General features: G+C 50.9%; 6 protein-coding genes across 6 annotated transcripts; 3 read left to right on the plus strand and 3 right to left on the minus strand.

Annotated features, from left to right (window-relative positions):
- Window positions 1-50: 50 nt before the first annotated feature.
- On the minus strand, window positions 51-2,324 carry TGAM01_v208660 (hypothetical protein; the record flags this gene model as incomplete). Its single annotated transcript, XM_018806526.1, has 1 exon — window positions 51-2,324. One exon carries the CDS (start codon window positions 2,322-2,324, stop codon window positions 51-53), a length of 2,274 nt encoding a protein of 757 aa, XP_018660353.1.
- Window positions 2,325-7,015: 4,691 nt separating this feature from the next.
- TGAM01_v208661 (profilin) lies at window positions 7,016-7,379 on the plus strand (the record flags this gene model as incomplete). Its single annotated transcript, XM_018806525.2, has 2 exons — window positions 7,016-7,183; window positions 7,245-7,379. 2 exons carry the CDS (start codon window positions 7,016-7,018, stop codon window positions 7,377-7,379), a joined length of 303 nt encoding a protein of 100 aa, XP_018660352.2.
- A 4,764-nt stretch (window positions 7,380-12,143) lies between these two features.
- Window positions 12,144-12,672, minus strand: TGAM01_v208662 (hypothetical protein; the record flags this gene model as incomplete). Its single annotated transcript, XM_018806523.2, has 3 exons — window positions 12,144-12,338; window positions 12,403-12,465; window positions 12,547-12,672. The coding sequence occupies 3 exons, from the start codon at window positions 12,670-12,672 to the stop codon at window positions 12,144-12,146; spliced, it is 384 nt and encodes a 127-aa protein (XP_018660350.2).
- A 746-nt stretch (window positions 12,673-13,418) lies between these two features.
- Window positions 13,419-14,777, plus strand: TGAM01_v208663 (amidohydrolase; the record flags this gene model as incomplete). Its single annotated transcript, XM_018806522.1, has 1 exon — window positions 13,419-14,777. One exon carries the CDS (start codon window positions 13,419-13,421, stop codon window positions 14,775-14,777), a length of 1,359 nt encoding a protein of 452 aa, XP_018660349.1.
- A 3,404-nt stretch (window positions 14,778-18,181) lies between these two features.
- Window positions 18,182-20,133, plus strand: TGAM01_v208664 (hypothetical protein; the record flags this gene model as incomplete). Its single annotated transcript, XM_018806521.2, has 3 exons — window positions 18,182-18,245; window positions 18,901-19,319; window positions 19,612-20,133. The coding sequence occupies 3 exons, from the start codon at window positions 18,182-18,184 to the stop codon at window positions 20,131-20,133; spliced, it is 1,005 nt and encodes a 334-aa protein (XP_018660348.2).
- An 857-nt stretch (window positions 20,134-20,990) lies between these two features.
- Window positions 20,991-23,419, minus strand: TGAM01_v208665 (hypothetical protein; the record flags this gene model as incomplete). Its single annotated transcript, XM_018806520.1, has 4 exons — window positions 20,991-21,020; window positions 21,081-22,801; window positions 22,929-23,186; window positions 23,242-23,419. The coding sequence occupies 4 exons, from the start codon at window positions 23,417-23,419 to the stop codon at window positions 20,991-20,993; spliced, it is 2,187 nt and encodes a 728-aa protein (XP_018660347.1).
- Between the last annotated feature and the right edge of the window lie 535 nt (window positions 23,420-23,954).

The raw sequence follows: 23,954 nt of genomic DNA on the forward strand, positions 1-23,954 counted from the left end.
AAAAGAATAGACAAGAATAGATCAGTCAGAAACGTAAAAAGGTCGTTCCATCATGCACCCTCGAGCACCACGCGCGAGCTCTTCCGATAGCCACTCTGCCCAATATTGCCCTCTTCTTCTGGATGCACCAACTGCGGCGTTGCTGTCCTCGTCTCGACCATTCGCTTGTTCTTTTCTGGCTTGATCAAGGCGGCCACTTCCGCCGCAGCCTCCCCAGGTACCCTTTTTGAGGCGGAACGCATCAAAGGCACCACAATATTACGCTGCTGCCTTGAGACGCTAATTTGACGCGCAATAGATATTTCCACAGCCTCGTATAAGGCTCTTTCGACCTCTTCTTCGTCTGCGTTGGTACGAATCGACGTTGTGGACTTTTGGTGTTGATGTTTCGGAGGCGCCACTCTTTGGGATGGCGAAGGCTTCTGGGTTGGTGAAACTTTTTGGGACGGTGAGATTCTTTGAGCTGGTGATGCCCTTTGGGATGATGGCGGTTTGGGCTCTGCTGCACGATTCAGTGGTTGTGGTGGCGGTCCAGAGGGCTTCTTTAGAATTGATCGAGGCTGTACTGGTGCCGGTATGGCAACCGGTGCAGTTATGGATGCGGGAGATTCAGATAGCTGTCCGGCGACTCTTGGTACTGAGGCCTCTGATGATGTCGACTCTTTGCGGTGGAACTTGGAAATAAGCTTCTCGCGTCGCTCCGGTGTCATTTGACTATCTGTCGGTAGAGGCTCGTCTTGAGAAGGATTAGAAACGGAAGTAGTCCTCTTCCTTAATCCTTTTGTTGCTTTGTACATGGCTGGAGTCGGAAAGTTGACCATTGCAGGGGAGGTGTTTGATCGCGCGCGTGAAGAGACTCTTAGGGGAAGAGTATTTGCGGGCGCTTGATCCTGGGGGAAGAGGGAGAATGAAGGTGAGCTTTTCGGCAAAGGTGAAGTTGATCGTCGTTGTGGCACTATGATCTCGATAGGAATAGAAGTATCTTGGAAAGTTTTGGCCGCGGGTACTTTCAGCTTGTCCAGTTTGACCTGTCGCCGGACTGACAACTGTGGTCGTAGCGGGGATAATACTTGTTGTGAGTCTTGAGTCTTGACCGATTCCTTTGATGGCCTCCTTGACTGCTCTGGGGTTTGTTTAGGCTGAGACTGCTGTGTTTCTTCAGGCTTCCGCGACTCTTGTGGCTTCTCATCCTGCTCTGGTGCCGCTGATGGTTGGGGCTGCCACGACTGTTGGGCTTGTTGTAAGAAATATTGATATTCAGATGGCTGCTTCTTAAGAATGGTTCCAAACATGACGCTGAATCGTTCCATCTGAGTTGTTGGGATATCAACCTCTAGTAGCTTTGAAGGCTGTAATTGAGGCTGTGGCGGAACTGGGGCATAGCGCGTCGGTGCCGCATAATTTCGTTGATTTGGCAATCCAGAAATGTCTTTGGGCGGAGATTTCGATACGCTGCTCGAGCTGTCCTTGCGCAATACGGGCCCTGTGCCTCTAATATCACTCTCTTTCTCGCTCCTCTTCTTTCCACTTCCAAAGTCATCAGCGTTCTTTGCTCCATTCGCAAGATCCACTACGCTTTTTCCAGACTCTGAGCCCAACGATTGCGAAGGTAAAGTGTCTACTGGCTTGGTTCTTTTTGACTTTGTCCTGCTAAAAGGATTCCACCTTTTTGACATTGATCTTGACACGCCATTGGGATTAGAAGCTGGCTCTTGTGCATGCCCTCCTGAGGTTACAGTCGTCAACGTCCCAGTCTGCCATCGCAAGTCAGCAGGTCCAGGAGCATGACTTGGGCTTCCAAGCGCCATCCCTATCCCGGTGGGTGTCTCGTCTCCGCCTACTAATGATGGTGCCATTAGATGCGAAGTTGGTGTGTTTCTGGGATTCGATGCTGGTGACGGTACTTCGGCTCGAATCGGGATATGATATTGCTTGTAGTTTCTCGGTTCCTTTGGCTTCGTACTTGCGGATCGATGGCTGGAGAAGGACGCTTTCGATTGTACACTGATTTGATCGGTAGACCTGCTAAATTCCGACTGATCACCCTGTCTAAGCCGTCCGGCGGCAGAATTGGCATCCAGGCCTGAAGAAGAATAAGGATTGTTGTTTTGGTTTGGGAGACTGGCAGTGCTCTCTGCTGCAACGGAACTGAGAGACGGCGGTCCGTGAGCATACTTGTAGTCTCTGTGATCTGCCCATTTTTGCGGGCCCCCTTCTGATGCTGCATAAGTCGGCGTGCTACTGTGGGCAACCTCATATTCGGAGCCCTCTTGGCTGGGCATGGTTGCGCCAGCCCCTGTCTGTCCCTTGCTGAACCAGCCCATTGTGTCCAGCGTGCCCCGGGCTTGCCTCTGCGGAAACGAGAACTGGCTTGACCTGGGAAGAAGTCGACCAGAAGAAGATCATGCGACGATTTTCCTTGTTTGCTCAGGCCACGGGGAGGATGCCTCTGATAAAAAGACGAAATGGCTAGCAGTAATACTGAACTGATGTTAGCACCGTTCCAGTAGCGCGGAGGTAGCGGATCGGCATAAAGACTGTGGCGTTTCGAAAGTGGTCTCAATCAAAATCCCATCTTACCTGTGTAGTGCATCTGCCCACCTTTAAGGGCCTTGGGATTCGTGGTGGCGTCCTCCTTTGAGCCCTCCGGGGCACAGGAACGGCGCCATCTTAACCTGCGCGGCTTTGTTTGAAGCCCCCATGTTTGCTGCAATGGGGTCCGCGCAGAGGCCCTTTGACGCCAGAGCAGTGCATAATAATAGTAACGTGTGAGTGCCTCGAAGCGATGCTATCTTGATGCGTGCAAGCGGGCGCCAAGAGACTTCACCGCTCCCCGAAGCGGCAATCCTGGGGCCTTGCCATCGGAGAGCGGTCTTTGAACCACGATCGTGGCCAGTAGCATTATGCGCGGCACTTCTAGGTGCGCAGAGCTATGTTTGAGGTTGATGAGAGGGGTCGTCGTGGCCGGACGTTTAGGCGGCCTGATCCGCACCAGGATGACTAGCCAGGGTCCAAACGAGGGACTAGCAAGGTTTGCCGGATTGGGCAAGCCAGAGAGAGCTGAAGACACGAGGCCTGCGGTACAAAATGGCATGCAAGTTGCAGCAGAGTTGAACGATTGATACGGCAGCCTGGTGTTGTTGAGGAAATGAATTTCCATGGGTAGAAGCCAATTAGACGGCGAGCTAAGAGCTGCAATGTAAGCGCCTGTATCGATTGTAGTCGGCATCACCGCCTTGGGAATTTTGCCAGCCATAACAGTACCGCCTAGCTTGTAGTTCAAAGGATTGATGGCAGCCTCATACAACAGTTGCTACCTAATCGAATGACATGCACCTCACAGATATGAAGCACGATCAGCAGTGTCATCAAACACAGGCTGTCGTTTGCCAAGCTGTGTCAAAAGACCACTCAAACAAGCGTTCCAGAAAACCACAGGGAAACTCCGGGCAGCCATCCCGCGCTGAGGCCGATCTAAGATCAAACCCTGCGGCCCCAACGACCCCCTTATAATTTCACATGGCGGGGTGCGACACACTAAACCCGACTCCTGAAGACAAAGTTGCAGCAGCCCTGTTGGCTGTTGGTCTGCCGTTCTTAAGACGCAGAGCCTTGCCCATTATTACACGGGCTGCGGTAGCTACTCTGCGCCGTACGAAACAAACTCGGGCGCGACGTTGCAGATTCTACAAGACGAGGTCAGAAAGTGGACTGCAGAATCTCGGTTATCGTTAGCCACATCCCAAATGGCACTCTATCCAAGCAAGCGGTGTTTTCGCTTGCCCCCAGGCCGGAGAATTTTATTTCCTCAGAGGGCTGCATATTGACAATGGGATGCTTGCGACTTTGTTGGTTCGGTGTCGCCTTGTTCCTTGTAATATGCTGCTGGCTTTGTCTGATTGTTCTTCCATGAGAACGGACACCCTCCTCGTTTCAGCTCTTTGGTAGACGAGGCTGCATTGCATCTTTCATCCGTTCTCTGACATGTTCTCCATTGTAAACCCCGTGATTATCGCATTCGGTACTTATGGAGAGACGTGCTCTGTAGCCCTCACCAAACTTTCTAGTGCTGCTGCCGAGCACTCTGGTCCGGCGCCTAATGCAAGGGACCGCACATTAAGGCCGTTGTCCAACGGTATTGGATTGAAGCCTTCTACGGCATGAGACTAGTATGCGCGGCATGACGTAGTTGCAGCATGTGAAAGGGGAGTTTGTAGGAGGACATTGCTGTGATTGAAGCAAGAGAGGTATACACTCTTATACCCACGACTTGAAGCATGAAATCTGAATCTCACGCCAAGTTATAAAAGCAAGGTAAAAGTGACACTCATGTGTGTTTCAGTATACCGAGTATACCTTGACTGTATTTGAGATACTTTAACATCGGCCAATTAACTCATTGCAGAGTGCTCTCAAAAGACCACGCTATGAGAAGACTTCACTTATAACAGCATATACAAAGAGCAATGCCTCGGCTGTTACTCTATTCGTCCAGACATCAAGTTGTAACAGTTCGGAGACGGCTTAACAATCTGCATCTGGTCTAGCTGACGATCTCTTGGTTATCATTGCATCAGATAAAGAGCAAGGCAAGATTAGGCAAAAATCGTCACAAACGTTGGCCCCTGTCTGTCTGCTTGCAGCTAAGATGCAGAGACAAGCACTGCAATTTCGGGATGACTTCCGACTAGTATCAACATGTTAGGTAGTTAAGCCTGTGATTCTACATCGAGTAATACCCGTTGCTGGCATCGGCACGATATCCTAGGGCGACAGCGAGGTTATCTCGTCGATGATCGGTGATAAGTGAGCGATTCGTGGTTCTGCATTTCTTTTGGCACGTGCATTTTCAAGGATCAGTTGATGCTCGAAATTGTGCCGAAAACATCAATCACTAATAGATGCGAGCAGCATTAAGTTGTGAGAACTTTTGGTTTGAAACTGGGCTCGAAGTACAGCCTTCAATGGCTCTTTGCTTGTCGGGAGGAAGAGAGAATCGAGGGCCGAGCGATGACTCTTTATGGATCACATATTGCTGCAGAAAGTGGGATTCGCCAACAAGGCCGTAAATTGTCATTTATTGGTATTTTCCTCTGACCTTCGAAGAAGAGATTGCTCTTATTTCGCTATAGATATTAGTATAGATTGCCATCATCGTCTATTTGGGCCAGGAAATTACACCCGTGGACACCAAATATAGTCATTTTACCGCTTCCAAACATGTCCCACTTGCATCTCACAAGACACATTCAACTGTACAGCGGGAAATGGGGCCCCGCTGACGGGAGCAGCTCTTGTTTCACGTCATCCAATCTCTGACTGATTTGCCAGTTGTTCATGGTGTTGCTGAATTTGTAGCAGATAGATGTCGTGTACAGACAGACGGACGTGACATGAGTGCACGGGCAAGATCTTGGTGGCTCTACGATGAGCGAGTCTGAGACCACTTTCTATCTTACACCGACAACTTGAGATTCTAGCATCCGCCTAGCCCAGAAACCTGGAAGAAGCTCGGCTAACTGTGCTGCCCGTGCTCCTCACTCGGCCGATGCGTCTGGAGCAATACAGCCCAGCAATTGGGTGAAGAGATGACGTAGACATGGAGGAAATTTTCGACATCGCATAAGACCCTGGGAAAGACTTGCCGTGAAGACATCCATGACCAGTAAATCGATTGGGTTTTCAACAAGCAGCCTACACTACAGCTAGTGTTAATGACTTTTCCTCTCTACCTTTGCTGTACTTTGTGAGATAGGGACCCCCTTAACTGTGACCTGGGTTGAGAGAATCTCAGCCTCGAAATGAAGAGGCACTACTGGTATATCAGAACGCAGTCGGTCAAGCTGGCGCTGTGGGCATCCCGGCACAGATCCCTGAGTGTCGGGATCCAGATGGACAGAGCAATCTTGGTGCTTTCATGTTTCTTGGAGATGTATACTGTACATTTTAATGAGATGGAAGTTGTGCCTAGTAGGCAGACAACTTTCATACATCGCCCGGCAAGGCAGACAAATGAGAGAGTGACAGCTTCATTTCAATGTTAATTTTGGCACCTGCTAGCGCCGCCAATATCACATGGAGGTCTCCACGACAGCGCATCCAACACCTGTCGATACATGCAGTGGACAATAAGCAGGCACCCAAATCAGCATCAGGCACACCTGCGGCCCCTGGAATCCGGTCATGCTCTTCTCTCCAGCCCCAGCGCGTGCTCCTATACCGCACCTCCTATCTGCAGACACCACTGACCGACCGCGCAGAATGGCGGTAGACTCCCTGTAGCGGCCCCGTAGAACCCTCGATAGCACCGCCAGAAGCTCTCGCTTTTGGTGGGGTTTCTGGGCCAAGGCAAGTCGTCGGTCTCCTCCCTCCCGCGAAAGGCCCGCGGCGGGGAACTTTGGGCGCGGATTGGTCAGTGGCGCTATTACGAGTGTCTTTCTGGCTCAACTGGCATTTACGTTGACGGAAACGAGGGGCACAAAAGCTCTAATCCACAGCCGCCCAAATAAACAACCCACTCCGCCATTTTCCTTTTGACTCTTCCCGTCGCGGAAACTTCTGCCTCTCCATCTCTTTTCTTCTCTTCTTCATTTTCTTCAGACTTTCTCGTCCGTCTCTACATACCACATAACCGCCCATCATGTCCTGGCAAGGTCTGCGCTCCTCCTGTCTTTCCCTTGATCCCGTCCCTGATAACCCCACCTTGGATTTCTGAGGAGCAAGAAGCAACTGGAAGAGAGATTTGGGAGTCATGATGACAGCTGCTGACTTGGCCCTGCGATTATAGCATTCGTCGACACTAGGTACTGCGACCTCCTTTTTTCCCGCGCTTCGATCGATACTCCGAGCCGTCGAATACTGACTGAGAGACTGCAGCTTGGTCGCCACCGGCCACATCACCAAGGGCGCCATCATCAGCTCCGCCGGTGACAGCGCCTGGGCTTCTTCCCCTGACCTGACCGTACGGTGCACCTTGCCTATCATGGCCATATCAGCAACCTTGAAATAATAACTAATGATGGAAAACGACCATATACAGATTACTCCCGCTGAGATGAAGGCTATTGCCAGCATCGTTGCCAAGGACCAGGCTGCCATCGACAAGGCCTACGCCGAGGGTCTTTACATTGGCGGCGTGCGCCACGTCTTGACCAGAGTCGACGACGACATCTACGCCCGAGCTGTAGGTTCCAGAGATGCCGAATTCACCTCTCACGGACAGCGCGCTAATATAATATCGCTAGGGCCGTGATGGTGTTGCCATTACTGCCGCCAAGTCCTGCATCGTCATCGGCCTCCACAGCGAGACCCAGGTCGCTGGAAACGCCACCTCTGTCGTCGCCGCCCTCGCAGACCACCTCAAGAAGACCGGCTACTAAATTAGACCAGCGATGGGAGTGAGCGCGCGATGAGGAACGGCGTGTAAATCAAAAAGTTTCGAGCACTCGTGCCGGGGTAGGACAGCGTTGGATGATATAGGAGAAACGGAGGAGTTTCCATGGGAATCTTTGCAAATTAACTAGCATGTGCTCTGAGAGGATAGAGACATCTCCTCAGCAGAGAAAAAAAAACAACCAATATTTCAAGTCTCATCTTCAAATTGTTGCATTCTCACATGCATCTTTCAGCTATTTCTGAGTGATGTCTGATAACATGGCTACCTATGTGGTAGATGTGACCTAGTTGCTCTTATTATAGGCGTTCCGCTCAAGCCTATGCCGATACATACAATGGTACCTATTCTACATAATCCAGCAGTTCCTTTTACACCATCCGGGTTCCATAAGGGCGCAGTTCAGTTTCAACGCCAACGCCAAAACACCGATGCCGCAGCTCACGCGAGCCGAGATATTATCAACCCCTTTGGGATTTTCGCTATCATCCTTCATCTCTTTCATCTTTCACGGAGTCTCCAGTAGATTCAAGGTTTGGCCAAGTAAATGGCACAATGGCGGTTATCGTAGCGCAAACAGGAGCGCAGGTGGGCTTAGACGGGCAGCTCAGCGTTGCGGCGCCCCAAACCCATCCGATCTACCAGCATGCCGATATATGGTCCGATTACCGGCAGACCTCGAGCGAATCCAGCAATCGTCCCCAAGAAATCCCCGAATAATACAGCTATGCCGTAGGCTTCTACTATGAAGCCGATAAAAGTCCATTTAATCAATATCAGCGTGAGACCCGCAAAAAATGCAGCTGTGCCTTTTGCTTTTTGTTTTCTGGCAAAGAAGAGAAACGTCTTTTGAGGACCGATGATGATTGTCAGGCCGATGAGGAAAAGGATCTAGAAGTCGTCGAGGAGTATACATGTCAGCTTCGATCGTTCGCATTCGCAAAGTAGGTGGACTATGGGGATCTTATACATTTCCCATCGCAAGCCTAGGTTGAAATAAAGTTAGAAAAGCGGAACAACGCCAAACGCCCCTTTCTTTGGCAGGTGGGAAACTTACATGGCGCGATCAAAGAAGAGCATCACTCCACCGACGAGGAAGAGACCACCTGAAACGAAGCGACACCGTCAGACCAAGCGCTTGTGAGCGTCGAAGCTCGTGAGCAGGCTGCGTACCTACCGCCTGAGCAGAAAACCACCCCGATCTCTGTAAAGCGAGTCAGCATACTACATCTTCCACTCTTGCATCAGGCACAAGCCCGAAGTACATACTCTGATTATCCGACAGCCACATCGACATGTTTGCAGACTAATAAGTGTATTCCCCTCTTTGTTGGTAAAGTTTGACAGGTATATTCGATTCTTGGCAGAATCGCGACGACGATTTCCGTATTGAGGAGCGGAGGGACAAGTGGCGGCACGCCGGGTTCGTTGCAGGAACAAAGCTGAAGTCCAGATCACGGGCGTCTCTCTACGAATTAGGAGTTTGAAGCTTCCCTTGGCTTAGGAGGACACCATGGCGGAACGCGATTGGGGGGCATTTCCGCTCTCAGCTTATCGCGTATTGGGCTTAGCGCAAGGGTCTTTAGAGGCGGTACCTGCGCTGGGCTGTGAGGCGCGACGTCATCACAGCAGGTAAATTGTGAGGAAGGAGGCATCTTGCTGGTGAAGAAAATGGTCGTGTTGTTTTGTGAGATGATTTTGTAAACTTTCATTTACTTGGATGATTCATTATAGCAGAAGTGATATACTTCCAGATCATCAACGTCGTAATCGCCATTACTCTTCTATATGTCTACCTACACTACCTAACGATACAATATCAGAGAGAAGCATGCGGTACCCGATATAGAAGTCAGGCAGACGTCTAGCAATTTGAAGTTTACGGCACTTTTTGGTTTCGTTTTCGTTTGTTCAAGTACCAGGACCAGCCTCTAGGAAAAACTTCTACTGCATTCTCCCATATGTCGCTGTCAAGTGGTGGGCATATTCGCCTCACTTCCTTATCTGTCGCTAACGTACTCAACAGCACCTGACAGACGACGCATATTGCAGCAACCCGTCACGTACCCTGATGGCTAGGTAGGCTTCAATGGCTACGAATCATAATTGGATCATCGTCAACGAGGCGTCATATCCGTCGACTCGTGATGCCAGGAAATAAGCTCTGTCTGCAGGTCGCCGAGCATTTGAGGCGCAGTCAGAAGATCAACTTCTCTTCCCGTCGGTGAGCAAGAGTGAAGCCGTTCAAACTGGAGCATGATAAGGAAATGAGAGATATCATTGGTTTATCGGGCCGTGAACTCTCAGCAGCTGATACGTATCAACTGCAACTCGCCAGAACCCGGCATATATGGCATCAAAGAGATAACGCAATAAATCCACGTCTGGCTAAAATGAATGAAAGGTCTCGCTCTGGTCAACAGACACGCTTATCTGAGCTGGTGTCTATATAATTCTATAACACCCCCTTTGAAGTCCTGAGGCTCTTTGAAACTTATTTACTTCACCAGAAATGATTCAAAGTCCACGTTCACCTGATCATCTCTTGTAGATATCTTTATGGACATGGCGGCGCATTATGATGAGTCCTTTTGTCATGTTGATTTATGAGGAGACATTACACGATCGACTGAACAATCGAGTTTGGACAAGAAAGACGTAGGTCAAGTCATCTGCATTCATCCCATTTTTCTCACCTGAGATGGCTCAGTGGCTCACAGACTCCTCTCTGTGTAGTACCAACGGCCGAGCTTACTCTCCTCCCCTGGCTATTGGTCGAAATTCAACTCGTGATTCAGGTTAACCGCGGGTGACTACGCCCTTGCAGCGGTGGTAGACGACCTCCAACGGACACGAGGAGCTCTGCTTTTGTTCTGTCGTTTGTCATTACCAAATGCTCCGAGTAACTCAGCTTGAGCTACAGCCTCGTGAGGCAAGTGACATTGACTGTCAACTACAACCTCTATATACGCGGTCGACATCGAGGATCAACACCGGGCCTGTATTATGGACTTATTGAACACGACCCCAGCCTGCGTGGAAGATGCTCGAACCCATGACAATTGATTCAATCAGTCTCTCGTCGCCATACTCTTCTCACTATCAGACCCTCTCCAGCACTGATGGGTGCGTATTCTGCGTACAGTACTCACAGCTTTCTTTTGCACAACAATATGACAGTAGCGACTCTTCTCAATTCGGCATCAGCTCTCCATACGCTCAGGAGGCAGCTAGCATGCTTGACATGGCGGTGGCGGATCTAAATCGTGTCTCTTCTCAATACTCTCCTCAGTGTAACTCATCTTCTTCAGCACTGGTGGATTCGCAATTTGCATACCCGCAGTTTCCTTTCACCTAGCAACATGACAGTGACGGCCTTTCTCAATGCGGCATCCACTTTAGTCTATACACGCAGGGAGTTTTACCAAGTCTGGCGATCTTGGTATCCTCACCAGCGACTGTACCATCAAATCCGAACGCATCTTGACCATGCCACTATACATCACCCTGGAGTTTCATTCAGCACTTTTATTGGACGTCCATCCCAAGTCCATCCAGCAACTTGTCCACGATGAGAACGAGCAAATACAACAATGTTCGGGGTACGCAACGCTCAGAGATTCTGGGCTCGGACTACAATGCTACTCCAATGCAACATGGCGACCCAAGATCGGCTGCAAGCCCAATGAAGGGCGATCCAGCCTTTCAACAGCCACATGGCATGAGTACTCCCAGATACTTCAGTCATTCAACTTTCTAGGCATGGCACAATGGAAGCCAGTCGCAACCCTATCCCACCTTGCATTCTCAGGAGCTCAAAAACGAGCCTTGCACATCTTACGCAGATCACATCTCTATCTACGGATCTCATGGTGTCCAAGGTCCCTCTTGGCAAACTACACAAGCCATTAGAAGGGGCAGCCTAGGAGACCAATCTAATATCCAAGAGGTCTTCTGGGCATGACATAATGGAGACCAGTCGCAACCATATCCAATTGTACATTCTCAGGAGCTCAAGAACGAGCTTTGCGCGTCTTACGCAAATCACATTTCTATGTACAGATCTCATAGTATCCAAGGTCTCTCTTGGTAAATCACACAAGCCATTAAAATGGGCAGTCTAGGAGATTATCTGATATCCAAGAGGTCTTCTGGGCATGACATAATGGAGACCAGTCGCAACCATATCCAATTGTACATTCTCAGGAGCTCAAGAACGGGCTTTGCGCGTCTAACGCAAAATAAACTTTTATCTACGGATCTCATGGCGTCCAAGGTCCCTCTTGGCAAACTACACAAGCTAGCTAGAAGAGGCAGCCTAGGGGACCAATCTGATATCCAAGAAATTTCCCGAGAGGCATGGCAAGCAACCAGCAATGTGAATCCGGAACGCAGAGCGATGTCAAGGGAATCCGGAACGCAGAGCCATACCAGGGGAATACGGAACGCAGAGTTATATCGAGGGCCAGATCCATGGCTCCTTCGAGCCAGCAAAATGCTACCCGGCGACTTATCGGCACATCACAGTTAATTCTCTAGAACAAGCGCCATTAATACAGCGAGAAACAATTGTACAAACTCAAGCTAGATCTGCGGCTACGTAGCAGGGGAGAACGGACCAAACGTCATATCATTGAAGCAAGAGGACTTGAAGCGACTCATTTAATCTACATGGACTAGATACAGTTTTCATATATCGTCTAATACTGCATCACAAACTAGTTAGAGAGACAATAACAGATAGCGAATCTCATTTCTTCACACAGCAATTTCCATCCTTGACCACTTCATTTGCCAAATTTTGCATCTCACAACTGGCAGGTTCAGGGTCCAGCTCTCCAAAGTCCTTGGCCAGAGCATCGCATAATGTGGCCAGGCCAATGTCTTTGTCTGATAGGCCCTTGGGCACATGCGTTGTCCAGCGGATGAATGTTGTGTTGTAGACCTACAGATGGGGATTCCATCAGATTTGACTGCTTTTCCTCCTAACGAATTCAATCTATACTTACGTTTGACCACTCAGGGTGATGATTCCAGATCTTGCACTGCAGCGAAACAGCCGTCATAAAATCCTGCATTTGTTTTTTTTTCCGTCAGCCATTGCCTTGTATCATGGCATGTAGAAGAACTGTTCTCATGTTAATTATACATACCCACGTCTTTGTAAAGTTTTTAAACTTGAAGCTCCGCTCCAAAGCCTCTCCATCAGACGTCAATGTCCACTTTCCGCCGTGCGATGCAAGCAGTGGCTCAAGCTTGGCGGGGCTTTGGGAAGACATGAATCTGGGGAGTCTAGTGCCAGTACTGGATGGTAAATTGATTCTGTGAGATAGACGTAGGGAGGGTGTTCTTAGGCGAGACATTGCTTTTTAGCTAAAGAGTGGATGACGAATGCTGATTTTGTTCGTTACGCTATTCATATGGAAGCTTTGGTGACACTGCTGATTGCTGGAATTTGGATTAACTATGCGCCGCTCTAGGGTATCATCTATCTATCATCCAGCTAACTAATTTCCACCAAGATTTTGACTTGCAAAATAGCCGTAGTATTCTCACATAAGCTTTTCAATCAATTGAGTCTTCATTTCTCATTTCACTCGTTTCATTATCATCAGAAAGAAGCTCAGTCTGTCATTGAATCCCCGCATCAGACGATCCCGTCGCGGGGTGTCGGCGCCTGTACCCGCCTCCACATCAGCTTCTACCGTACTACCAGCTAACCCTCGTCCGTTTCAAAGTTCTTTTGTTAGGATTGCATTTAGCCAAGATCCTGTTTCGGTAAGCGAGCGTCCCGTATAAACCGTATCGGCGCAGGTGTAGAGCATATCGGCATGTCATTGGTGATTTATCTCTGCTAGGATTTCCCAGCCACTCGACCGATGCTTGAATCGAGATTCCGTCTTATCTTGACTGAACGGCTATAAAGAGATGGATTCCAAGCCATGAGATCGAATCCGTCCTCTGCTTCTGTTCATCTTTTAGCCCATTGGCACATAACTTGCAATCGCTTCTTTCAGTCGTCGAAATGCGTATCCCTGTCCAGCGCCTACCCCCGTCGCATATTGCCTCGGAGCATCCCGTGGGAGAGAGCGAGACAATCACTCTCCTCCTCGCGAAACTGTTGATCCCAGGCCGCGGAGAGCCAATTCACAATGGACTGCTGGCGATCAAAGGCAGCAAAATCGAATGGGTTGGCGCACATGCCGACATACCGGCCAAGTACAAGGACATCAAGCCAAGGCATGTTCCGGTCCTGATGCCAGGCCTGTGGGACTGCCACGTTCACTTCATGGGACTGTCTCTTACCAATGCAGAGAGCGCCGCCAGCGCCGCGTATCTCCCTGGTTTCAATGCGTTAGCTGGCGCCATCTCGGTGGAAGACCTGAAGATGACGCTGATGGCGGGCTACACATCGGTGCGAGAGCTCGGCGGCTATGGATGCGATCTGTGGCCGGGCGTGCAGGATGGGCCTTTGATCGGCCCCAATATCTACGGCGCAGTTGCTCCGTTATCCATCACTGGAGGACATGCAGATGAGCACTCGGCGCCGATCCGGACTGTCCTGGATGCCATGAACTACGGCGGCTCTCCCGTCAGCGTATGTGATGGCGTCGACGACTGTATCAAGACTGTCCGAAAGATGATACGGCGAGGGGCGCGCTGCATCAAAGTCTGCTCCACTGGAGGTGTCCTCAGCCTCAACGACAAACCAGAGGATAGCCAGTTCTCGGACGAAGAGCTCAAGGCTATAGTGGACGAGGCCGCGCGGAGTGGACGAGCCGTAGCAGCTCATGCCATAGGCAAGGCCGGCATCTTGGCGGCGCTCCGAGCCGGCGTCAAGTCGATCGAGCATGGCATGTACCTGGACGAGGAGGTGGCCGACCTCATGCTGGAGAAAGACGCCATCTTCGTCGGCACGCAGCACATTGTTCGGAACCTGAGGCAAGACGCCGACTCGCTGCCCCCTCTGGTCAAGCGGAAGCTGCTTACGGTGTATCCAAAGGCCAAGACCTCATACCAAATGGCCATCAAGAAGGGCGTCAAGATTGCTCTGGGGACTGACATGCTCAGCAGCGCCAGGGCGTCTCCCCTCGCGCACGGCAACAATGCAAAGGAGCTCACGTACGCGGTCGAGCTGGGCATGACGCCTCTCCAGGCGATCGAGAGCGCAACGGCAAACGGCCCAGAGGTGCTCGGAGGCATGGCGCCTCTGAGCGGGCAGCTCAAGGCCGGGTATGACGCCGACATCATTGCCGTTGCGTCGAATCCGCTAGACGACATCCACGTCTTGACGGATCCCAGCAATGTCACGCACGTGTGGAAGGGTGGGAAGCTGTTCAAGAGCCAGCCGAGAATACCGACCCAAGCGATTGTTTCTTATTAGTCACTCTGCCTTTACGCTTTTACATGTACATGAGTCATCTGGCAGCATGGAAATTAATATAAGTACATCGGAGGTAGATGAGACACCTGTCGACGTGTAATTGGATGTAGGGATGCAGATATCAGCTAGGTCTTTGCATACACGCTCACACGAGAAACGATGAGATGGACGACGGGTTATCGAGCAATAGCTACAGTACATGCAAATGCTAAACACCGAAGGCCGCCGCCATCTCTACTAGTAAAAAAAACGCCTTACCACACCGAGTAGACGATAACATGACAGATGATAGCCTGGGGTTGGGAAGAGCCGCCACGTGTGACTGGCGCCGGGGATCCACGTCCAAGTGCCTGGGAGACTCGCTCCATGGAATCTTTTCCCGAGTGCTATGCATGGGTATATAGAAGCTACTGCGTGTGGTAGGTAATACGCTCGTGAAATAGCTGCACCCATGACCGGGGGGGCTATCAGTCAATAGGGATTTTCTGAGGAGAGGTTCAACGGGATTTGCCGATGGGGGCTCATTCTCCGTCTCGGTCGAATCATGCTTGAATAGCCTAATGCGACTCTGTAATCAAAAACTTACTCGTGCTAGCTATGTAATCAAAATGGGCAAATTTAGGTAAAGTGTTTATTTCCCGGAACATTTGCTGAGCTGACTGAAGACCCGAATCCTTTGTAGGAAATATTGATTATTGCAGCCCCCCAGTGCTACAGTACTTACATACGAGTACCTATATGCAAATATAACCTTATTAAGATGTGTACTGTAGTATTGGACGGACCCTTGCGGGCTGAAAGAAACATCTTCTCTTTTTCATTTGAGAGGATGGAGACGTAGTGATTCGAACCTCGGCTTTTTACAAGCTGCCTCGCCAAACTCGTTACCACAGTACGGAGTACTAGTAGGTAGACTATTCAACACACTGTAGAACTCCAAGTGCCACTGGCCTGAGTAATGACGGGTGGCTTACTACTGTACCTACTGAGGCTACTCTGCCTACTGTTGCTAGCATCATCAACCCCAGTCGCGGGAATTGATTGGTAGGCAGTCGATAAGTCTCCGGCGCGCTGTTATACTTAGTCTGGCGTCTGGAGTAGTAATCATGTCACTGACTGCGGTTAGCCGTCCATGTACAGTAGACAGAATCCTAATACGATAGACAGACATTACCTTGGTAATATTTCGCCGCACTGGCCGCAGTAAAGGAAGTCATACAATCGTATTAGTGATCAATCGACGCGCTCGATGTGCAAACTCTTTTGGTCTTAGTGCGGGCTGGGCAATCGGTGACTACGTAAGCCACAGGAGAGAGACCGAGAGCTTGCATTCTAGCAGGACAGACTGCTTCTCTCTATCGTCTGTCTGTCTGTCTGATCATTTCTGACGAGAGGAAACCGTACGTAATATCTTTGTCAGTCTGGCTAGGTACCAAGGTCCTGTGCCTACCTACCTAGGTAGCAAGGTAGCAAGCAGCAATGTCCGGGGTGGGCAACTGCTTGTCATTCGGATATAAGCCCCTCATTCCAGCTTGTGGCCGCAAAAAGGCGCGAGCCTCCTAGGCTAAGAATTAAAAGCAACGAGGTGCGCGCCGTGCAAGAGTGGCTGTCCATGCACTGTATACCTTACGCTGCGCCGCATCGACACTGTATCTTCGGATCTCTGCGTACCAGCAACCCGATGATTATACTGCCGCACTAGCGTTGAAATAGGTTGTAGGTACCAAAGGGTGGACCATTTGCTGTTTCTGGAATGCAAGGGCGAGGAAAAGCGACTTTTTCTTTCTGCTTTCTCTCCTCAATTATCCGGGATTCCACTCCTTATTCACAATGACTAATCGGACCATGCCCGATGGAGCCAATGTCAGGCATTGCTGACAAACCAGAACTGTAGGTATTCGCTGGCGCGCGCGCTGCAACTCGTGCCAAACTGGTAGCTGCACGGCTCGTTGGATGGGGGGTTTGATGCCGAGTCTGGAGTAGCCCGAGGCTCCCGTCAGTGTGATTGGGGAAACAGACAAATGACTAGGAAGACCGGATCCAAGGACTGCCGGTCGTGCAGAGAGACGCGAATGTTTACCTGTACCAAGGGCCATATCTGTGGCTGCAGTAATGGACCGAATATACGCACATCGCTGCTCGTCTATAAATTGTAAACTCTGTTGAGAAGCTAATTTAGGCCATCTGCAGACCTATCCCTGATTCCATGCCATGGCGTTATTTGCCGGGAGATGTGTTCAGTGCATTTGAAGTAAATCGATCTCGTTGTAGAGATCCATTGTCCGCGTTGTCACGGCGTATAACAGTCGTACCTAGGTACTTGTATGTACCTAGGTATGCAATGCTGGTGTTTCTCCATTGCTCCGCTTCTGTATGCACTGATTGCCAAGGTAGCAGTCGAGTCGAATCTAATGCCAATTGGAGAAATACGTCGACTTCTAGTGCTGCCGCCATCGAACATCTATGGAGGCGCAAATAGTAGCGCTGGGACGCATGGCTTACGGAAGCGGCTCCAGATGGAGGCTGCTCTCTTTGGTTGGATGGAGAAGATTCGGTAAGCATCCGATTGAGGCAGTAGTCGCGCCTCTGAAGTTTGCACCTGTGCCAGAGCAACACAGAGATACACGAGCATGACCAAATCCTGATGGAGAGCAGGCTTCAAAAAACTTCAATCTGATGGCGCGGTACTTGACCAGCCGTGGCAGCTCTGTAGAAACACAAGTACTCGCGGCTATCCAAGACGCGAGGCTCCAAGTACTTGCAGGTACTCATTTCTTCCCTCACGCGAGCACGACGGTACCTGCCGTCTGCTTTCAGACACGGCTGCAGCTCTCCAAATCAAAGCGTTCGGTTCTCCGGACATTCGATGCTCTGCCTAGCCCCAACTCATTACCCAAGCCTTTCCGCGTCCCGGAATCCGATCAGTCATCAGCGAGCCCCATATCGCATCCCACACTCGGTATTAGGGGGAGCAGGGAACTTGCAAAAACGCCTAGGCACCAAAAGCAACGGACAAAATAAACATGGGGAAAACCACGTAAACAAGTTAGTCGAGAAAATGAAAAAGAAAAAAGAGAAAAAAGAGAGGAAAACATGACTCGAAAAGGCAAAAAGTGCAAGGCCTGAAAAGCACACAGCTCAGCCATACCGTACGCCGCACCGTGTACCTGCGCGCGCCAGCCACGCCATTTTCGCTCCCAATCCCGCCACGCCCGCTGCGTTACATAATCCCGTCGCATCCAGCCTTTGGGGGAAAGCCCGTCTCTTGCCTGTGATTTTCCCTGTTTCACGTCAGCAAAAAGTGTGTAGTCATCAGAAAAAAATCCGACAGAATCGAAGCTCAATCTGCTAGCTAACGACCACACCATTGCTCGCCGCTGGTATTTAGAGCTGGAGAGGCCCGGATGCTGAGTCAGAATCTCCAAGCAATGCAGCAGAGCTCTCCTGCCAACGGCGCAAACACGCAAGGTACGTCTCGCTGACTTTCAACTCTCGGTCTTGTTTCGTATCTTTTTCCTCCCTCTTCTCTTTTTTTACTCTTCTCGAGTACATTGGATTACATACTGTTTCCTCTGTTACCTCAGCGTTGCCTTACCTGATCATATCCTGCCCTGCCCTGCCCTGTCGTCGTCGACGTTGATCTTTGGCTGCCGTGCCGTGCTTTGCGTTGCTGCAGCTCTGCCATCGCCAGCATCATCAGCATCATCCTCTGCTACCATCCTCTGTTTTTCTTGTCTTGAGGCATTCTTTGTCTCCAGGCCTGCTCCCCTCCGGCACGACGGTTTGTGGAAGCTCAAGTCAGCTTCCTCTAACACGTCCAAGCATTATTATCCGAGATTGGTAATTACCAGTGCATCTCATAGACGCTGGTTGGCGCGCGCCTCGGAACGCCGACGGTCCGTATAATCCACGACATTTGCTTCGAGATAGACGGCAGCACACGCAATTTCCCTGCTCTATCGCATTACAACTTTGCTTGTTGCTTATTTATTTTTGTCTTTTCTTCTTTTTTCTCTTGACTCGCTGAAGTCACGCGTGCATCTATCCACACTTGCCTCTTTTTGCCTTGCTGCGCTTGTTGATCTTCGCCATCTCCGCTAACACCAGCTCTGCTCCGCGACAGAACAGCACTTGCGCGCTCAGCTTGAACTGCTCCAGAACCACGATCCCGCTCCGTCGTCCGCCTCCAACCCGAGCGCGCGCGATCCCCGAGGCCCTCCGTCGCGGCCGCCGAATGGATACGACGTCCTGGCAGCATCCTCGCAAGACGTCGCCCGCCCTCTCGCCAAGCTAGACGCTGAAGCGCACATCCACCCCGATCTTCGAGCCTCCGTCGGCCACGCGCCAGCTCCCAACATGATGCCCATGGGCCCTCCTCCGGGGCACAGCCCTGTCACAGCCGGTCCCGGCCCTTCAGCCGTGCCGCTGGCCCCCGCGCCGCCGCAGCAGATGGCCATGGACGATGCCAACTCCAACGATGGCCGCAAGGCGAAGCGCGAGCTGTCGCAGTCCAAGCGCGCCGCTCAAAACAGAGCAGCACAGGTGAGCTTTTCCTGTTCTTGCTGTCAATTGCTTTTTTTCTCCGCATTGTTTTGTATCTGTCTCCTAGAATGGAGCTGTTTGGCTGTTCGCGGTTGCTGGGCAATACCGCGTTTGTCAGCAAACACACCGCGCCGGCATCGCCCGGATTCTTTCGCAACACTTGTGTCAAGCCATTGAGCCTTGCCATCTTCCTCTAGTAAAGACAGACTATCGGCCTTTCCATAGATTTAGCTTGCAACATGTCTAATTCATATCAATGGCGACACAGAGCTAACCAGCCATTTCCCCGCAGAGAGCTTTCCGCCAACGCAAGGAGGGCTACATCAAGAAGCTCGAGCAGCAGGTTCGTGAGCTTGCCGAGCTGGAGCACTCATACAAGTCGATGCAATCCGAAAACTACGCCCTCCGAGAATATGTGATCCACCTGCAATCCCGGCTGCTCGACACCCAGGGCGAATTCCCCCCGCCCCCTCCAAATGTCAACCTCTCGCAGCCTTCATCTGGTGCTCCTCCGCCGCCATCCGCCATCCCCGAACAGCACCATCAGCCGCACCAGCAACAGCACCAACACCAAGCGCCTCCGCCGCAACAGCCCCCTAACAGTAGCAATTCCGGAGTTGGTACTCCTCTCGAGGCCGTCGCGCAAGCCGTCGCGGGACTTACTGCCCAGGAGCAAATGGTTGAACGAGGGCAGACCTATCCCAGCCCGCCATTCAAGCCCGAACAGCCAGGCGAACGAGATGGCAATCCCCACCCGGCTCCCGAGGATTTGAGCAGGCAACTGAATCCTGAAGAGCGACCAGCCCAAGCTTAGGGGACCTTCCCCTAGAACACTTGCTATACTTGCTCTACAAGAATGGATTTAACTAAAGGGTGGCGTTGGGGGATTTTATTGCGTTATACGTGTGCGTGTGCATGATTTACAAACATTTATTATGCACATCTCTCACTTACTTTTTTTTTTTTATTTGCCTATTCCCTTTATTGTTTCCTTTTATTTTTTTAGTCAAGGAAAGGGGGTTTAAATCGATGGAGGGCGTTTACGGAAGGAGGGCCTTTTTGTGTCTAGTATGACTTTGAAATTTCTTTTTTGGTGTCCCAAGTGTGTGTCATTGATTCTCCCTTATTCCTTTTCTTGGGCTTTCTTAAGGCTATGTGACTATGGTGCGGCTTGGCAAGATGAGTATTAACTAGGTGTCTTTCTTTGCTCTCTTTCATACGGGCCTTTTTTTTTTTTGCTTTCCTTCTCAGGATATGAAACAGGTTGAGGTAGCAGGTTTGGAGTGGGCTGCTGTGTGTGCGTGTAGAAGGGATTCTATAAAACAAAATTGGAGACTGGTGTTCTTATAACAAGACCTTGGGAGTAGAACGAAGGGGCAGATATATACTTTCGGTATCTATGGAGAGATGCCTACTAATGTATGTGTGTTTTAGAGTCTACCTATGGACTACGAATTAGGTATTTTGGTAGGAGAGGGATGGACGCTGCACGGCTGGAAGATTTAATGATACTGTTGAACATGATCCATTCTAAGGTTATACGTGACGAAGCGTTAAATGTATAAAAAATGGAAAAATCACCCGAGCAAAAGAAAAAGAGCAAGCTACCTATAAAAGAATTACAAATCAAGGTAAAAAGGAGGAAACGAATTCCTTTCAACCCAAACAGTTTCACGCGTATGAATTGCCCATGTCGTGTTCCTATACTTTGGTTAGCAAATAGAGCAAAAAAAACAAAGATTAGAGGAAAAAAAAAATCACCTTGATATACTCCGGCCCCTTTTCCTGATACTCCTCCCGCGATATCGTCGCTGTCTTCCACGCCGAGCTCCCAACCCACCCCGCAGCCCCCTTCCACGCATCCAGCAGCGCGTCCTCTGCCCTCCTCACATGCAGCGGCGAATCTGCCGGCAGTAAAGCCCTCAGCCCATCGCGCACGCGCTCGTCAAAGTTGCGGAACAGAGTGTTGCCGCCCGTGAGGAAGATGTCCTTGAGGAAGTCGTCGCGGTTGGGCAGCGATCCGAGGCGCTGGTTCAGCACGTCGCCTGCAATCTCGATGATGCCGGCCTGGTCGACGCCTGCAATGGACGGGCGGAAGACCACCTCTGGCACGCGGATGCGCTCGACGTTGAGGTGGATCTGGTGCAGCTCTGCTTGGGACGCCGGGTCGATGGGGCGTGGGCCGCGGGCAAAGGCGTGCAGGAGGGATTTGGACCACACGGTCTGGGCGTCCTGGGTGTTTTCGTAGGTGAAGTTGGGGTCGTACCGGAGCAGATCCTGCTCCAGCGTCTTGAGCGTCGACGCGAGATCCTCCTCCTCCTGCTCTTCGTCGCTGTTGTCGCCCACGGCGATCTGGCGGTACACGCCCCAGTCGTCGTCGTTTGCGCCAAAGTTGTCGTCGTCGCCGCCGCGCCGCCGCTTCTTGGTGGGGTTGTCGGAGGCGAGGTTGGCGATGCTCTTCATGCGGATCTGGGAGGCAAGCGACTTGCGGTTGCCGAGGTCTTGCTTCAGCCTGTCGCGCTCCTTGATCTTCTGGAGGGCGTTCTGCAGGGCTTGGTGTTTCTCGCCGAGCCAGCCTTCGAGGTCGTTTTCGCGGCGTTCTTGATCTAGGCGCTCTTCTTCGGCGATGCGGGCCTTTTCGGCCTCCTTTTCGGCTTTGGCGCGGGCGCGGGCTTCATGGTTGGACTTCATGAGGCGCTGCTGGCGCTTTTGCTTTATTTGTGCTTCGTCGAGCTCCTCGTCGGGGATTTCTAGGAGGCCAAAGTCTGGCTGCTCTTGTTCTTCCTCGGGGTCGCCTCCGACGTCTTTGGTGCGGGCCTTTTTAATGGATTTCTCCAGTTCCTTGATGATCTTCTCGAGCTGGTTCTCATCTTTAATGTCGTGGCTGTCGAGAAGACGTCGAGTTTCCTTTTTCGTCTCATCGACGATTTTGCCCTGCAGGACTTTGTAATACTCCAAGTCCTGCTCTTTCTTGATGAGCTTTTCGAGCCGCATCTTGGCAGCCTGCTCCTGTAACCGTCTTCCACTCTCCTTCTTGCGCTCCGCAATGCGATCCAGCTCTTCCTGGCTCTTTTGAACAATCACTTCCTCTACGTATGGGTACTGGATGACTATATCTCGGTCTTCTAGTCCTTTCCAGTCAAGGTAGTCGCGAATCTCGGTATCGTAGTCTTTTGAGACGTAGAAGTGATCCCGCACCATGTTCTCTGCTTGCGAGGAGTTGAGTTTGCCCGTAAATGCGGGATACTTTAACCGAATCAGCTTGAGCAGATACTCGGCATTGTGGTAGCCGCCCCAATTGAGCCGTGTAGCCTGGGAAAGGAGCGCTTTCGAATTATAGACGGGTATTATGTGGGTAGATGTGTGGGAAGAAGACACCACCAATCCGGTCTTTCCCTTGTTATGTCTGTATGAGAAGAGCGAATCGATACCGTAGGCAAGAGATGGTGCACCGTAGCATTCGAAAATGATCTCGGTCATGGCTAGATGATTGTTTATGTTAGCAGATGAAACGGCATTTCTCTTGAAGGCTAGATTTGAACTTGCATTTCCTTGAATAAGGTAGATTGGCAACAGCCTCGGTCATCACAATCGGCACATCAATGCCACCGCTCGCATCGTTCATGCCCAGCTTTAGAAAGATGTAGTCCAAGACGTGCTCCGTCACGTCCCAGTTGCTTATTATTCCGGTGCCAGCTTCGAAGGCGTTCCGTATGTGGCCGCGCGCCGTGGTATCGGCATAGCAGTCTGAACCAGCAAAGGAGAAGGTCTTGCCGAGCTTTCGATCGCGGTACTTGGCCATGACGGGCGGGATGTTTAATCGCGGCGCGGACTCAAAGGACCAGCCTGCTCGAATGGCGGAGGATCCTGTGACTGGATTAGTCTTGTCTTATGCTCGTGTCAAGCTTGTGTGGTAGCTCACCATTATCTATCACAATGGCAGCATTGCCGGGCTGCTCCAGGGCTTTCTTCCGGCCATCGGTCTCAGGCTCAATGAACTTTTCAAACTTGTTCTCCTTGACAGGGAATATCTTTGCTGGCGGGTATGTCTTTTCGGGCGGCGCCAGGGGCATCCGCTCGTCGATTGCAGATGGAGCCATGATGTCGTATCCAAGGGAGTTTTATCGATCGATCGCAGCGGGAAAGTGTGGGATGATGGACAGTCTAGGTCGAAGAAGAGACCATGATGGGTTTGCAGGCGGTGTGTGGCGGGTGGTGATGAAGAGGAGAGACAATCGAGGGATGGCCAATTGATGTGGCGCTCGGAGAATTTGCTCGAAAGCTTCGGAGCTTTGGAAAAGGTTCAATGGACAATCGCGAGGCTGCAAGGCTGATGACGGCGAACGGCATTTGCGTGGGTCCTGGCCGCTAAACGCAAGCGCGTCGACACTTCTTTTCGCAGCTTCGCGGTCCCTTGAGACGGAATACATGGAGGAATACATGGAGGATTCCGTAGATTCTATCATGCTGATGATATTGCTGGCAATAATTACGGATTCAGAAATCAAAATTTGAAAGTACTCTTAAATAATTTTTTTTATCTTATTTGTTTTACGTGCAGCGCGCATTATGGTATCTTGAACGCATATAGCTTCTCTCCTCGTTCTCCATGTCATACTAGCCAGTCTCCTTATG

This window comes from Trichoderma gamsii, assembly GCF_001481775.2.
Source record: "Trichoderma gamsii strain T6085 chromosome Unknown Scaffold_38.2, whole genome shotgun sequence".
In the NCBI taxonomy this organism is placed as follows: Eukaryota; Fungi; Ascomycota; class Sordariomycetes; order Hypocreales; family Hypocreaceae; genus Trichoderma; species Trichoderma gamsii.